We start from the raw sequence: 17,346 nt of genomic DNA, 5'->3' as shown, positions 1-17,346 counted from the left end.
CTGTATTGCACCACCATCAAAACCCCTGTGAAAGGGTTGTTTGACCCCCCAACCACTGAGCTAAGGTAAGCAAGCCAGGAGAATGCGCTGCGCACTCCCACCCTTTGCCTGCGAGCCCGGACGCTGATCCGGACGGCTGCAGAACGAACTGGGCACTGGCTGTCATGTCTTTTCTGCTGTGCGGGGTTCGGCACCTGGGCTCCCGGGGTTTAAGCCTCTGGGCCAGCCCGTGCTGCTCCATGATGTTCGCTTCGGGCTCCTTGGAATTGCTGCTGGGCGCTTCTTCCCGTTGGGGCGATGGTGGGTGGCTGCGAGCCTGGAAGAGGTGGTGAAATGCAGAGCAATACCTCGTGGGGAAGGAGTCCGCCGTGGCTCCCGCAGTCCACTCACCATCGCCCCAACGGGAAGAAGCGCCCAGCAGCAATTCCAAGGAGCCCGAAGCGAACATCCTGGAGCAGCACGGGCCGGCCCAAAGGCTTAAACCCCAGGAGCCCAGGTGCCGAACCCGGCACAGCAGAAAAGACATGACAGCCGGTGCCCAGTTCTTTCTGCAGCCGTCCGGATCGGCGCCAAGCCAGGAAAGTGCGCTGCGCACTCCCACCCTTCGCCTGCGAGCCCGGGCGCTGATCCGGATGGCTGCAGAAGGAACTGGGCACCGGCTGTCATGTCTTTTCTGCTGTGCCGGGTTCGGCACCTGGGCTCCCGGGGTTTAAGCCTTTGGGCCGGCCCGTGCTGCTCCAGGATGTTCGCTTCGGGCTCCTTGGAATTGCTGCTGGGCGCTTCTTCCCGTTGGGGCGATGGTGGGTGGCTGCGAGCCTGGAAGAGGTGGTGAAATGCAGAGCAATACCTCGTGGGGAAGGAGTCCGCCGTGGCTCCCGCAGTCCACTCACCATCGCCCCAACGGGAAGAAGCGCCCAGCAGCAATTCCAAGGAGCCCGAAGCGAACATCCTGGAGCAGCACGGGCCGGCCCAAAGGCTTAAACCCCAGGAGCCCAGGTGCCGAACCCGGCACAGCAGAAAAGACATGACAGCCGGTGCCCAGTTCTTTCTGCAGCCGTCCGGATCGGCGCCAAGCCAGGAAAGTGCGCTGCGCACTCCCACCCTTCGCCTGCGAGCCCGGGCGCCGATCCGCTTGGACTGCGGGAGCCACGGCGGTGCTGGCCGGGCTGGGTCTGGTGCGGTGGGCGGAGATGAAGGAGCAGCCTCGGCGGTAGCAGCAGCAGCAATTACAACGGGAAAAGCTGTGGGGAAAGGAGGACGAGGAAGATCTGGCAAGGCGGTGCGAGCACTTCATGGCTCCTCCGGTGAGCGGATTGCGAGAGCTGCGCGACTGGGGCGGAGACATGCGAAGTCGCATGGGGCTTCTCATAATGGAGACGCAGAGCCAGGTGTGCAAGGCGCTGGCCCAGGTCGACCGCGGCGCCGCTTTCACCGTGGACTGCTGGGAAAGGAAGGAAGGTGATCCGAATTCCGGGGTAGAGTGGGGACGCGTTCCTTTCTCGTGGGCCCCGCACTGCCTGGCACCTCTTGTAGGTTGGAACTAATTCGGAGTACAGCTTCCCCTCAATGTTGCCGGCGCTCCCAAAGTGTCATCGGTCAGCGCCAGCAACTCAGATTCGGGTACCCGGCGTATAAGACGACCCCCGACTTTTGAGATGATTTTCCTGGGTTAAAAAGTCGTCTTATACGCCGGAAAATACGGTAGTTGAGCTGAGTAGAAAAAGGGTGGAAGAATAAGGAGGTGTAGTTAAAATCCAGATTGATTTCCTCCATGAGTCTACATTGGCTGGATACATAGTTATGGTTTGGCACTCTGACAAACATAGACTGACAAGCAAAGCATAATTTTAATTTATACTAACAAGCTGGTATTTGACTCTGCATAAGACAGTATATAAACCAAATCTCTCTTGAAAACATTATGAGGACATATATGTAGTTCTCACTTAGCAACCATTCCATTACAATGGAGCTGAATAAGGAGACAAAAGTTCTCAAAAATCTTGAAAAACGTACAAGATACTATCTTCCAGATTCACACGAAGCCAGTATCTTTCCTCCTTATTTATGTTGACTGGTATTTGTGCTTACAAATACAGGTAGTCCTCAATTTCCAACCATTTGAAAAAGTGACTTACAACCACTGCAGTGTCCCCATGGTCACGAGATCAGACAGTAAAGTTTATTCTATAATAAACTTTTGCTAAATTAATCATTGGAGGAACAAGCAGCATCTGAAGCATTGCTACTATTGTATCTCTTGCGCACACAAAAACATACCTATTTATCTTTTTACAGAAAGGGCTCCGTGGTCCTACAGGACTAAAAGGGAAACCTCGTCTTACTGGAGAGGCTGCATCATCATAAAATAATTTAGGCTTCTTCTGATGCCTGGGCTCTGTTAACAATATCAAACATTTTTTTTTTTAAAAAGAGGTTCATATTCTTGCTTCTACAATAGAGAATCAGAAATCATATAGCAAATCATTTGTTTACAAAAAGCCAAACATGCCTAATTTTAACTTGTACAAAGTTCATTTGTTAACTTCCTGAAAGACAATTAGAAAATAAATCCCAGGCAATATTGGCTGAAAAGTTACACTATTACTTTTACAATAAAAGTAAAATAAAATAAAATACTTTTACACTATTACAATATATTACTTGGAAAAGTTTCTTTGTGCCGTAAATCTGCTTTTTTTTGTGGGGGCGGGGGGGCGTTGCCATCTTAACATTTCATGCAGTTGTACAAGTCACAATAGTGTATTGTGACTTGTACAACTGCATGAAATGTTAAGATGGCAACGCCCCCCCGCCCCCACAAAAAAAAAGCAGATTTACGGCACAAAGAAACTTTTCCAAGTAATATATTCACAACCACAAATAGAGGACATATGAACCGAATTTAAAAATAACTCAGAATGTTTTTTAAAACTTCCATCCAAGCAATACAAGCAACAATTAAATGGATTCTAGCAATCTGGCTAGTCTGTACAATTACAGAACAGAGCCAACAAAGAGCCAAATGAGTTAATTTCAGCAGCCATGATCAAGGTTATAAAAGCGAAACCGAAATTTTCTGGTTAAAGGCTTGAAGCATCTTCCTAATTAACATGGTTGCACAATATACAGTTCTGCATTTAATCAGGCCTACAAAAACAAAGCCCAGTAAATCTTTATGAAATCCACAGGTATGCTATGCTTTTGCACTTGGAAATCTTCCATGAGAAAAAAAGCATACCACACAGGAACATAACATTACAAGCCACAAGCTCTAAACTTCCAAAAAAATATTAAAACTGCAAAATTTATTAGAAAAATTGGAATCTTTTTTTCTTGTGACCAACGCAGTATGTTCAGTCCTTAAGTATGTGCTTAACCAAGCACATCCTCCCCCATCCTCTTTAATTCCAAGCAGAGAAGGAACAGAATCCGTTACTGATTTATTAATGACTTTTTGAAGTTTCAATAAGAAAAAACATTTTAAAAAAAACTAATCATGGACCTTAAAACAACATGGAATAAAATGCCTTCAACTTAGAATGTTTATGAGGAATTCGGTTCAGTATCAACACACATCTAATAGATATTTTGATCTTGGAAATTTGAAAATTTATAATAAATAAACGAGACTTCCAGGAATGGTATAAAAGAAACCTACTTTCTGGTGGGGCTTGATAACGTACAACAGTTTTTCGCTGTCGGAGATCATAGCGCTTTTGGTTTTCTTCTCCATCTTCATCTTCATGGTCCCCAACTTCTTCTGAAGATTCTACTTAAAGAAAATAAATTGCTCTAACTTTAATAAAGGGTTCTGAACCCGTAAGAAATTTCACAATTGTTTCATACAGCTTTATTACCTACTTCAGCTGGGAACATACACATTTATCAGTTTTATTTTTTGCTAGAAAGAATTCAGCTTTCAATGTCCAAATCAAACCCGATCCAAGCTACCTCAAAGTTTTAATAATGATCTGAAGGAAACACAGATAATTTCAACCCTTGGAAGAATGTAATGGCAAACCATTTCTGAAAATGTTGCCGCCCACCATTGAAAATACCATCCAAAAACTGCAGAGACCTGGTCCAGGCAGTTGCCAGGAGTCAAAACTAACCTGAAAATAGGTATAGACACATACACAAAAGTGAAATATAGTAAGAATTTTAGTGAATTCTCTGAGAGGACCACCAAGGATTAATCTGAAAATTCTGAATAATCAATTCATAAAACCAGCTGTAATGACAGAACCAAGACCTATTCTATTTAGATGTTCCTACAGAAGCTAACCAAACACTTCTCAGAAGTTTCAATCAAAACATCTTTCATTCATTTATCCGTAAATATATCCCTCACACTTTACCCACACTTCAAATTGTCATATGTAACAGTACAGTTCTAAAAAGTAAAAGCAGCACAATAACCTGCACTTCCATCCTGATTGTCAGAGGTTTCTTCATCAGTCCTTTGGATAGCTGGTTTCCCTCTGGAGTACATATCAAGGTTTCCCTGGAAATAGCATAAGATCTCATTCAAATCATCTGTCATTACATGATACTTCTATGTCAATTTCAGTAGATACATTAAATGAAATCAGTACAATTATTGGACTGTGCAAATCTGTTGAAAAAGATGTTTCATAATGTACAGATGCACACCTTTCTGAGCTGTATTTATCTCACACAACTGCTTTGGAAGCCACAACTGGTTGCTTGCACATGTGTTTGGCGTTTGGCCTGATCTAGTTTGAGGATGCAGAGAGACAGCTCAAAGCCGCTTCCAAACCCTTACAAACAGTACTTCTAGTTTAATAATTTTTTTTTGGGGGGGGGGATCTCCTGCAGTTATAAAGTGCAACTTATAATTATTTAGAATTTGCTCAGGTTATGTTCAAATTATCAAAGCAAAAGCAATAAAAAATATTGGTACCTCCACAATAATGAATATACACTTACTCCTTTTCTACCATTGAACACCCCAAGGTCTTCCATCATTCGTCTACGGCGCATCTTCTTCATATCGTCCATTTTTTGTAGTACAGCTTCTGCAGTACTGACAAAGTATGCAACGTATAATTAAATAAAATATTAACGAAGAATCAGTTAAACAAAGAATGCCACAATATTGTATCTTCAGTTCATAGAAAGCTAGAACTATTAATAAATGCAGGTCCAATCCTGTGTATATCAACATACTGTTTGTTTGTTTCTTTGTATGTTGCCCATTCTAGAAAGTTTGCCCTTTTCCTTACTCTTGGAAATACTCTATCAGAAAAAAACAAAACACCAAATACATAATTCCCTGCCATTTTGGAGTGAAAAAAAGAAAAACTAAAATTGTAATGTAGGTGTATGTAATATTTTCCAAAAGAGGTATATGTGGAATTTTGAGAGTATGTGGTAGGTACGCTGAGAGAACGACTATCATGGCAGGTATGGTTCGTCATAAGCGCTCATTTACCAGAAAATAAATAATGTGGATCTGCAAAACTCAGGAACATTCTAAAGCCACATCCTAGACATCTCCAACTAATTCCCAGTCAGAGAAACTAGTTCAGAAAAGTGCCAAACTACTCCCAGAAAAACATAATCAGGGGGTAATGGGGGAATATTCCAGAGATATCCAGAATATTCCATGCTCGAATTAGCAAAGCAGCTATTGGTGTTTGCTATGTAGCATTCCAATATCTTACTGATTTTTATTTTATTAGAAGCTTATTTAAGTTGGATGGTGTAAGGATCGACTACATCAAACAAAATATCTTGTGAAAAAAAAATGTCCGTAGGCACCACACTACAGGTAGTCCTAGACTTACAACCGTAATTGAGCCCCAAATTTGTTTCTAAGTGACAGTTAAGTGACATTTGCCCCATTTTATGACCTTTTTTGCCACAATTATAAAGTGAATCACTGCAGCTATTAAGTTAGTCACAGTTGGTGTGTGACTAACTTAATAGCTGGCTTCATCATTGCCTTTGCTTGTCAGGTCGCAAAAAAAGGATCATATGATCCCAGGATTCTGTAACCATCATAAATTTGAAGCAACTCTCAAGCATCTGAATTTTGGTCATGTGACCATGGGGATATGCCACAATTGTCGGAAGCATGAAAAATGATCATGTCACTTTTTTTTCAATGTAACTGAAACAGTCAGTCACTAAATGAACGGTTAAGTTGAAGACTACCTGTATTTAGTTCTTAAAAGTGTCTGTTTAAGAAGCAAAGAACTTCCCCTGGAAGCAGAGCGCTGCCCCTCCATATATGACCCCATTTAGTTTGTGGTCTTCCAAAATGTTTGCCACTTCCAATATTAAAAAAAAAAAAGGAAGACTGATTAATCAACTGGAGCTTCCTATTTTTTATAGAAGGAATCAATTATGGAGGAAATAAAAAGATAAAAAACAACTTACTTTGTAATTAGTCTGTCAAACAGAACCGACTGGTTCATAGTACTGTAGCGACTTTGTCTAATTCTGCAACTGCGACGGACTTCAACATCGCCATTTTCTTCTGCAGCATGTTCTTCAGGCTTCCCATCTACTCCTTTTTTCAGGGATCTGGTTACAGGAACTACAGCTCCTAAAGGAAAATAAAGAATTTTCCTTTGCTGCACTCATCTTATTTCCTAAATTAAGGATCATCTCAATTAAATTTAAATTCACTTACAATCTTTATGTTGAGTTCTTTTTAAAATTGTGTCTTCAAGGATACAGTTCCCCAGAATATCTGAATTGCCTGTAAATTTGACAAGCGTTCCCCACCCACATATCTCATCCATGTAATAAAATTAGTAGCTTTTCAGTTTAAGAGTAACTTTCTCAATGGAAACAAAAATACTTTATCACAATAATGAAGTAATTTTGTTTCTAAAAGAATACTTTTCTTTTCCAGTCTTTTTTTCTATTGCAAGCTTCTACTTAACCTTTCACAAAGCTGATTTATCCTGATTGCAAAAAAAATTTGTTGAATGGCATAGCACAAGGCATTAAAGGTTGCCGTGGTGGTGGGAAATCAGAAAACTTTAGGAACTTGATACTACATGAATAGAAGTACAGGTAGGAATAGACATACATACATTCCACCCTTACAATTTTTGAGTCTACTTTTCAGTTTCAGCTGCACATCTCCACATAAACTGTTTCCATACCACAACATTAATTATCCCTACCACTTTGGCCATTTGCTGTGAAGCTTCTCTGAAACATCTTATTTCCTTTTCAGAAACTCATTCACATAAGTACTTTTAGTAATTAAATTAAAATGCATCCATTTGTATATGTATTTATTGAACCATGGAAAATAGTATCAAACTCATTAAACATTAACAAAGTGTTATTTTAAAAAACTCTTATTATCAAATAAAAATCAGAAGAGTGACATTATTTTAAATGTTTGCAAATATTTTCAATACTTGGCAAAAAATTTTGATATTGTGAACCTCTTTGATAGCGTGGAAGGACTCAGGGGTTCTTTGGCCACACTAAGAAATACTGTTCTAAGGTATAAGCTTTGGTACAAGACGATGAAAATAATACATAGATATTTCAGAGGACAAATATATGAATAGCATGTAGATTGATTATTAACCAATGTACTGTTAAATTTATTAAGAACTCTGAAGCCACATTTTGGCACAAGTAAATCCCAGGAGGTTTTGGACAATTTCCAGATTTCAGATGAAACGACATCCAACTGAACAAGGAGTGACAAGGTTGATAAATGTTCCTTGTCTCCCCTCTCCAGTACTGGGGGGCATATCCTTCCCTCTTTTAACCATTGCTATCACACCATGTCTCCAATCTTTCTGGAGACTTCCTTTCCTCTCTCTTTTACCACCCAACTTCTGTCTGGAAAAAAAAAATCAACCTTTATATTTCATACAAACTAAAATACTGGAAATGTGCATCCTCCCCGCCAAGTTTGAACATAGTTTGGCAGAAATAGAATATTTTGCATATTTCAAACCTCCAGCCACCAAGGTCACCTTTGTAAAAGCAAACCCAAGGATGTTTTGTAAAAACAATAATTCTCTGAACCAGAAATTTCAGTCAATGTATTTGAACCGCTGCAGCCTATCCACAACATAATGTGTATTTTACTTGATTTACCTTCTTCACCATCTTCATTCTTTCCATCCGCCTGCATCCTAGCCAGTTGTCTGCACAGAAGTAAAGGTATCAAGATTTTATCAGTTTGACATCCAATTTATAGCTTTCATTTGGGTCAGTATTGGATATAGTATCAGAAGAATCAAGGGGACTAAAATAAAATAGTTTGTGATGTTTCAGTTTCTATATACTTCCTTCAGTTTCTAAATACCTCCTTACTTTTTCTTTTTTTTTTAAATTTTTGATTTATATGCCGCCCTTCTCCGGAGACTCAGGGCGGCTTACAATGCACTAAGCAATAGCCTTCATTCTTTTGTATATTTATACAAAGTCAGCTTATTGCCCCCACAACTGGGTCCTCAATTTACCTACCTTAGAAAGGATGGAAGGCTGAGTCAACCTTGAGCCTTAGCGAGATTCGAATTGCAGGCAGCTGGTCTTAATAACCAGCTTAATAACAGGGTGCCTTAGACCACTGTACTACCAAGGCTCTTATTATGATGTATGACTACTTATTATGATTATTCCATTTTTATTTGCTTTATTATCTTGCCTCTACTATATATTTTCTTTTAATTCTATTTTTTCAGAGCTTTTTCTGGTTTTGGGAATAGTTTTTGTTTATTCAAAAACAAAAAACACCTTACCGAAAATTAGTTATGTAGTTTTAGTTTTCACTGAAATACAGCTGTATTGCAGAATGTGGACTTCCAATTTTTTTTTTGGGGGGGGGGGAGGGGGGAATGTAGCAAAGGTGGTTTTTTAAAAGATACAATAAAATTAAAATGTTCTAACAGTATTGTAGAAGATAAAATATTAAGTATCATTTTAATTTGCTAGTCTTCCAAATACCCTTTTAAAACATTTGTGCTTTTCTTGGTTACTATAAACACTTGTTGGAATGTACTATTTTTATTTATTTCTGTAAGCTGTTCTTAGAAAATAAGTAGGTTTTTAATCAGAAAATTATTTCCAAGCCCTATAACACTGCTGTGCTCTAAACGATCCAAGTACAACATAATTTTACCAAGTGATCTGTAAAAGAAAAAAAAAAATACCTTGTAAAGTGTTTCCTGTTAATCCCATTCTCACTCAGTGTTGACATTTTTTTGTCAAAGCTAGGGCTTGAATAATGCGGATTATTTTTCCTCATAGATCTTAAGGTGTGCTGCCTTGTGAAATGCCCACATTTTTTGTCTGAAGAGAACTCCTGAAGCAATACAATAAGGATAATTAAGAACACAGTTAATTATGTTCTAACTCTGATGTGTAACAACTTTATTTGAAATATTTATACACATTAATTCTGATTTAATACTTGTGTAAATTATTAAAACAAAGTAAAAATAGCAGAAGTGATCTCTCAAATGACTATGTCTAAAACTGCTTAAATTTTAAAAGACAAAACCAAAATTAGGTTGTACATATACATTCACAACTCCAACTAATATACCTCTGGTATTTCCATAAGTATTCTTATACGATTATCCAAAAATTCATTAAACAAGGAGACAATTTATATTCCTGTTTTATGACCTGCTGAATATGGAGCTAGTCACTAAATTCCATTTATGTATCATTTACCACCACCACCACATACAGTTCTTATTGCATCAGAGCAGATGGCTCAGAAAAAGTAAAAATGATTCATTAAAAGCAAGTTCGGTAATCAATGTAGAACCTTCAATTCCATATTCTTGCAGAACATTTGGTAATCCTCTATCACATGTATGTAACACATTATCTGAGAATGACAATTTATTTTATATTTGTAATTCACTTTTGTATTTCAACTATATTAATTATCCAATCATTCTGACACTACCTTTTGTTTCATAAACATACAGGTAATTCTAAAGTTATGACCATTCATTCAGCAACCATTCAAGTGAGAGATCCATAGTTTCCAAAACCAAGCCCTCACACAATTTGGACCAGGGTGGGGTGGGTGAACAGCCTCTGGAAAAATGCCCAGCATAGCCAGCAGCTGCCTCATGAACGGCTGAGCTGGGCATACTTTGTCAGCAGAAGCAGGAAGATAGCTAGGATCAGTTTGGTATCAGCTGTAGCTGTACCAGGGCCCATAGGTACAGGGCAGCAAGGGCAGCAGAGTGGAAGGAGGCCAAAAGGTTAGATTTAGGGTGGGGGTGGGGGAGAGAGACAGGTAGGGAAGTTAAAGAAATCAGTGATGGCGAACCTATGGCATGCTTTATTCAGATTTAGTATCCATTATTTAGATATATCAGCAAACTATTCAGAAAATATCTATTAAAGTTGAATGAGCTTAAAAGATTTCTTTAGACAGTATCTCTGTATACTATCTCTATGTATTATATTTTCAGTAACATACTCAATTTATGGTAGCTTCTCTGATACATTGTGTTCAAATATGCTTGACCACTTTTACCCTTTATGAATTAGAGAAACTGCTTAAATTGCTTTTTTAAAGATAAGGGAACTAGAAGCTTCTAGTTAGTATTTGCATGAATGTGTATTTGTAGAATATTGTCAACTGAAGAATTAAAATTTGGATTTAAATTTGATTGATAAAATTTCCCATCTCAAATGATATGTACAGTTTCTGTTGCATTTAACAATTATATTTTTTCATAATTACAAACCATTTTTCACTCAAAGTAGTCCTTAAGTATAGCATGTTTTATAATATATATTTCTGACTACAACCTTTTCTAGAGAATGATATAGTACTACACAATTTGTCTCTTAATATTTTTTATTCCTTCGTTACTCTTCTGTCCTGCTACTCAGAACAAAAATTTGTAATTACTTAGTTTTCTGAAATAATCTCTTCCTAGAGGCAGATAGCAGACTGGGACATATATTTTAATAACTTTAGTAATAAAATACAAGTTGGAATATTCTCTACAATAGAAATGTGTATTAAAAATTTCAGAAATTAACATATGTTAATTGTACGAGCAGTATTTTTTAAAATTAGTTTCCCAATTATGTTGTGCTTAATTTTAGATGTACCATTGCATATGCATTACTGTTTAAATCTGTTCATGAGCTTTTTCAAAATTTCACACATGCAAGACATTGTAAATTTCTAATTAACTTTATTTAACAGTCATATTATAAATTGCTGAATTCATTTTTCCTAGATGTATAAATTTCTTGTTTTTCCGCTATCATACTTGCTAGTATTTATGTTTTAACATCAAATTCCATAGCAGATACTGCAATATAGAAACATATTTTGGCACTCTAAAAACAATGTAACCTTGTAGTGCTAGGAAGTTTTACTGTTAGCACGTACATAATTGCAACCTAAAAAGTTGATTATAAAATTGTAGAGATCAGAAACCAACCTCTCTTCACCACAGATTAAAATATGAGTCTATTTTACTACTTCATGAATTGATGTGTACATTTATACATGAGAAAAAGTAGGTGGGTGACAGTTCTTAAAAACTGTAAAATAAAGTGTGTTATTCCTATAGGATGTTTTATAAGCAAATGTATTGAATTCTATTATATGCCCATCACATATAACCCATCATATATAACCCATCACAATAAGATTAATTAGCTGAAATAATTGGCTGCTGTATTTTTTGGCTAACCAAATTTTGCTGGCTGTTTACCAGTTCCTGATAAAAATGTTCATTTTTTTTTAATGATTATCACAAATTCCCTGATGGAACAATAAAGTTCTAAACAACCAATTCAGAGTCCATAGTGGCAATATTCTTGTTAGGTATATAAGCTGGGTGTACCCAATAAAACCCCAATTTGCATGACTAAAGGCTCTTTAGTGATTCATGCAACCATGTAAATTGAAACAACTGCAGCTTAATTGCAGCTTGGAGGCACATTAACCACCACCCCTTTTCAAACTCACATTCTTGATGAAAAATTCTTCAAATAAGGCAGTTACAATCCTGTACTTCTGTAGCCTAACACAAATATTGGATCCCTTGTCTTTCTTTTTATATCCAGCACTTTGTTTAAAACAAAACTGAATCAAAAGGTTTCTAGCTGGAATCACCACTCCAGCTATTACGAAGTTGGAAGATTATGGGAGTGGATAGAATAGCTACAAAAATAATGCCAGCAACAGAAAAGTTAGTAAAAGTTCTAACCAAACAATGCCAGCAAATCTGGAGAACACCACCATGGTTAACAAATTGGAAGGTCAATTATTAAAGAGTAAGAAAAATGACCTTGATGGAAATATTAAAAATGACCTATGCAAAGGGGACTGAACCACTTTTTTTTAGCTGCAGAGAAAGGAGATAATATTCAGAACCAACTCAAGCAGATGCCTCCCTCATTCCAGACCTGTATACTACACAAAAGAGTCAAAAAGAGGGCTGTGAAAATATTTAGACCACTCGCATCCTGCACATAAACTGTTTCAACTCCTACCCTCAAAATGACGCTATAGAGCACTGCACACCAAAACAACTAGACACAAGAACATTTTTTCCCGAACGCCATCACTGCTAAACAAATAATTCCCTCAACAGTCAAACTATTCACTAAGTCTGAATTACTATTATTAATCTTCTCATCGTTCCCACCCATCTCCTCCCATTTATGACTGTATGACTGTAACTTGTTGCTGTATCCTTATAATTTATATTGATAGTTTCCTAATATGATTTGATTGCTTATTTGTTCCCTATGACTATCATTAAGTGTTGTACCTTATGATTCTTGATGAACGTATCTTTTCTTTTATCTCCACTGAGAGCATATGCACCAAAACAAATTCCTTATGTGTCCAATCACACTTGGCCAATAAAAAATTCTATTCTATTCATCCTAATATAAGTTTATCTCACAATCAGACCTGCAGGATTCTGTTATTACAGCCTACATCAATAAAGTAGTAGTCTTCCTATGGAGAGGATTTCCAGAACTGGTTTCACCTGGGAGAAGCTGACATCACTACACCTATCAGTATACCACCCCACACACCCCAAAAAGCCATAACGATTACAAATACAACATCCTTAATTCCACAAACTAGCAAAATAATGCTTAGGACCACCCAAAGGCTGAGGAGATGAAACTGGAAAGGAAGATGCCAGATGTTCAACCAGATGTTAGAAAAGGCATTATGGCAATGGAGAAAGCCAAAAGAACACCCAAAGGAAGTCACTGTGGGCTTTGCCGCCTCTACAAAGGCCTCCGATTGTACTGATCACGTTAAACTATGGAAAGTGCTCAGGAAAATGGAATTATCCATTTCCAATTCCAATTATCCTCATGGAAACCTCTCTACAGATCAGAAGATGGCGGACTAGATGACCTCCAAGATCCCTTCAAACTCTGTTGCTGTTAAACCGACTTGGCACCAGATTGGCCAAGAGTGAGACGAAGCTGTATTCTCTTTCTTTATATACTTATTTTTGTACCCAATAACTCAACCACAGGATTGTCGTCGTGTCCCGTCCCCCCCACCAACCCTGGGATCCGCCGGCCTGTATTTTGAACCCCGCGCTCGTTCCTGTTGCGTTGTTCTCCCTCCTTCTCTCCAAACTCACCGTGCGGGCTTTCCGATCGGCGGGTGGATCCCCGGTGGCCGGTCCGAGGGATCGATTTTCCACCGAGCGCTTCCTCCGAGACGAAGTCGGGGTTCTCAAAGTGAGAAACTCCGAGCTCGATTCCATCGTTTCGTAGAGAGACTGCGAGGATCTCGAAGAGGCTCCGCCACGAGGATCGGGTCGGCCAGAGCCGCCCGAACCGCTACGGAGCACCACCATCGCGCCCGCCTTCCCCTCAACTGCCTCTGAATTCTGGCGCCACAACCCCGAGCGCCATCTCGTCACCAACCGTCTCCGGATCCTTCCGCCGTTCCGTCCTTTTTTTTTTTCCCCTGCGGGGTTAATTTTCATCCAAACCGCCGCTCAGCGATCCGTCCCGATTCAGAGGCCTGGGACTGCCTTCTGCTGACGAGGTTACGCTCGGCGGGATGACTTCTATTTCGGTGGTACTTTCCCCCCCACACACGTTAAATAGACCCACTGCCGCGGAAGGACACGGCGCGGGTCCTGCGCCTAAAAGTTTTTGGCGCGTGGCAACTTGGAGTGCGGCTTGTTTTCCTTCGCTCTGATTGGTCGCCCGCTGTGGCGCGCGGCGGTTTGCTGCTCCTGCCCGCGAGGCTCTCAAATAGAAAACGTTTAAAAGTTGCACGACTCTTTTGAGAAAGGCGCGTTTTCTATACTGCTCAAAAAAATAAAGAACACAAGCCGAAGACATCCGAGATCTGAATGAATGAAATAGCCTTATTAAATACTTTGTTCGTTACATACAGTAGTTTATACACTGCGCAAACAACTAAAGGGAACACAAAACTACTGTATGTAACGAACAAAGTATTTAATAAGGCAATTTCATTCAGATCTCGGATGTCTTCTGCTTGTGTTCCCTTTATTTTTTTGAGCAGTATATATCAACGCACCCAGCTCACTCTATACTTGGAAACTCCTTGAAATTCACAGTATGCGTCCTCTAAGAATACCTATGAAGTTGCACTTGTATGTGATGTGCTCCCAATGGCAAGACAAAAACAACGCCACTGTTCTGATGGAAACAATCCTATGCAAACCGGATTAAAGTTTGTAGTAAACCTCCCTCCTTACCTGGATTTCAAAGCCCTATGTACTGCAATCTCCTGCCCGCGGAGCTAATCGGAATATATCAATGACCGTTCTGCGCTCTTTTTGCCATATAAAACAGAAAGGGATCAGCAACGATGCCTTTTTAAGCGCGGTTCTAAGCGCCTAAATGCTTTAAGCCGTTTTCCTCGGCACTCCCAAAATGGAAGAAAAAGAATCGCATTTCCCATATAATTTTGCTTCTGTTCGAATAACAGAAGGGAGAGAATGCAAACGAAAGGTGCCAAGACAGTTTACATCTGGGGAAAAAAACCCCGTTCTGGCTTTTTAAAAAAAATCCAGCTGCAAAAATAAAATCACTCTTAGTCCTTCTTTTGCCTTCTCTAAAGATACTCCTGTGGTGCTTTCCTGTGAGGAATCACTGACCATTTTAACCTATTCTTTTTAACAATTGCACCGAGATTATAATCAGATGATCAACTCTTTTATATAAGGAGGCCCCACTTCCCTATTAGCCTGTGAAGTCAAAATAATTTTGCTTCTTGGTAGTACAGCGGAACTGCACACAGTGCTGAATCGGACTAGGTGGCCCATGAGAGTTAATTTTCTGCTAAAAAAGATAAAGCAGCTCCTCTCCAAATATACAGCAGCTTTATAGTCCCACCGTTGGATCCCTTGGTCACTGGGATTACTACACCTCCTTACTGCTCCTATGGAGCCAAGTACAGTTTGCATCCAAGGGTCTCACACAATGTATGGAATCGGGACTAACGCGGAATAGGCCCTGACATGTGTCCCTTTAAGCAAAGTGGCATCCTCTTAATTTTATTCCCTAACCAAGCAGTCCTCCCACAGCAGTTAAAAATAATTGAAAAGGTTTTCTTACGGAAGAGACGTTGGTGGAGCCAGGAACGCTGATTCCCAAATGAACAGTTTTTCTTAATCTGATCAGAAAGCTGACTCTTCTCTACAACCCCAGGAAGAGCTTTATTCTCTTTCAGGCAACAGGCGGGACTTGGCTAATCACTTTACCATCCTGCCAGGAAAGGCTTCACCTGTTTGATTTCTACCTACCTGGCTGTTGTTAAAGACACAGAAGCAATGCCCTGCTTAAGTACTACTTAAAAGGAGGAATTACATGGCTTATTTACATGATGCACTAATAGTTACAGCAGCAAATATTTATTTGGAGTTGCAACCTATTTCCCCTAAAATAAGACACCCCTTGATAATAAGACCAATCAGACTTTTGAGCGCATGCACTAAAATAAGCCCCCCCCCAAAATATTTAAACGCATGTGCAGCCGGTCCCTGCCATTTCCTCTGGTTAGGGTTAGGGAGACAGCTGGAAATAAGGTAAGATGGCAAGACGAGCCCCATCTTGTTCCATGCGCCCCAAAATAATAAGATCCCCGAAAATAACACTGAGCACTTGTTTTGGGGTTCAAAAAAAATATAAGACAGGGTTTTATTTTGGGGAAACACGGTATTTTACACATTTATCTTTTTAGGTTCTCCTGAAAATAAAAAGCCCTTTTCCATTTTATTTTCCAAGGTGATAACGAATTATTAAACTACCTGTATGTCGTACAACTTTCAACAACTGTGGGTGGTTAACAATCAAATTATTATAAAACCGATAGAACATAAAGGTAAAAGCTGGCAAGCATGAAAAAGCAAGGGATCTCACTCTCTTCTACCTTTCCCAGCTTTAGATCTGTTTCCAGAAAGCTGGATCTTGGCATAATGTATCTATCCCAAGAAAAATAATTGGAGCCTGGTCATTTGTGCCTCCAGACTCTGGTTGAGCTGTTCAACAATCCATTTGCTGTCCACAAAATGCTATTCAGAAGTATTTCTGAGACTTTATTCCTAGGCAAGTATAAAATAAACGTCTCCGCCTTAGCATCCTTTATGTGTCTGAAGGACAACTCCCAGGCTTTTCAGTAGCCCAAAAACCATTGATTGCAAATTGTAGTTCCAATACACTTAGAAGGGAATGGATTTAGAGGTCTGATGTTTATGCTTATAACTTTAGCCAGGGACACATGACTAGAGAGACATAACATTGAAAACAGACCCTCCTTTACTTAAAGTGCAATGAGCACTTCTAAACAATGTTGCAGAAAAATGGGAGGGGAGGGGATGGGGAAATCAGGCTCCATAGAATGAATGAGCTGGAAGGGACCTTTGAGGTCTTCTAGTCCAGCCCCCTGCTCAAGCAGGAGATCCTATACTATTTCAGATAAATGACTGTCTACTCTAGACTCTTCTTAAAAACATCCAGTGATGGGAGCGCCCACGATTTCTGGAGGCAAGTTGTTCCACTGGTTAATTGTCCTCACTGCTAGGAAGTTTCTCCTTAATTCCAGGTGGCTTCTCTCTTTGATTAGTTTAACTGACAACTAAACTAAAACTATAAAGCACTTAGTTAATTGGCGGCTTCTGCCTTCGCCTAAGAAAGTCTTTGCCCTTACAAAAAAACAAAAAACAAGAAAGATTTGGCGTCGCCTTTAAGGGGCGAACTGGAGAGAATCTTAATTCTTAAACACACGGAGACTGGAATTGCCACAATCTCGTTTAACCGCTTCCTCTCCTTTCGGCTCAGTCTCAAGCAGCCTTGCAATGCAGCCGCGTTTCCGGGGGACGG

The 17,346-nt window shown here is 39.6% G+C and overlaps 1 protein-coding gene across 3 annotated transcripts in view; it reads right to left on the bottom strand.

Annotated features, from left to right (window-relative positions):
* ATAD2 (ATPase family AAA domain containing 2) overlaps window positions 1-13,966 on the bottom strand; it is a 41,482-nt gene extending 27,516 nt beyond the window's left edge. For 2 of the 3 annotated variants that reach the window (XM_070940348.1, XM_070940350.1), the window contains exons 1-8: window positions 13,623-13,966; window positions 9,165-9,316; window positions 8,107-8,156; window positions 6,409-6,577; window positions 4,954-5,050; window positions 4,423-4,507; window positions 3,662-3,775; window positions 2,281-2,398 (exon numbers count right to left, since the gene is read on the bottom strand). In XM_070940348.1, the coding sequence (XP_070796449.1) occupies window positions 2,281-2,398; window positions 3,662-3,775; window positions 4,423-4,507; window positions 4,954-5,050; window positions 6,409-6,577; window positions 8,107-8,156; window positions 9,165-9,316; window positions 13,623-13,841 (1,004 nt within the window). In that variant the 5' untranslated portion in view covers window positions 13,842-13,966. The remainder of the gene's footprint in view (window positions 1-2,280; window positions 2,399-3,661; window positions 3,776-4,422; window positions 4,508-4,953; window positions 5,051-6,408; window positions 6,578-8,106; window positions 8,157-9,164; window positions 9,317-13,622) is intronic. The other variant, XM_070940349.1, reaches the window with a different exon arrangement.
* Window positions 13,967-17,346: the final 3,380 nt, after the last annotated feature.

The sequence above is a fragment of the Pituophis catenifer genome, unplaced genomic scaffold (genome assembly GCF_029215685.1).
Source record: "Pituophis catenifer annectens isolate HBS135680 unplaced genomic scaffold, rPitCat1.0.hap2 SCAF_3, whole genome shotgun sequence".
Lineage (NCBI taxonomy): Eukaryota > Metazoa > Chordata > Lepidosauria > Squamata > Colubridae > Pituophis > Pituophis catenifer.
This window is presented reverse-complemented; position numbering and strand designations above follow the sequence as displayed.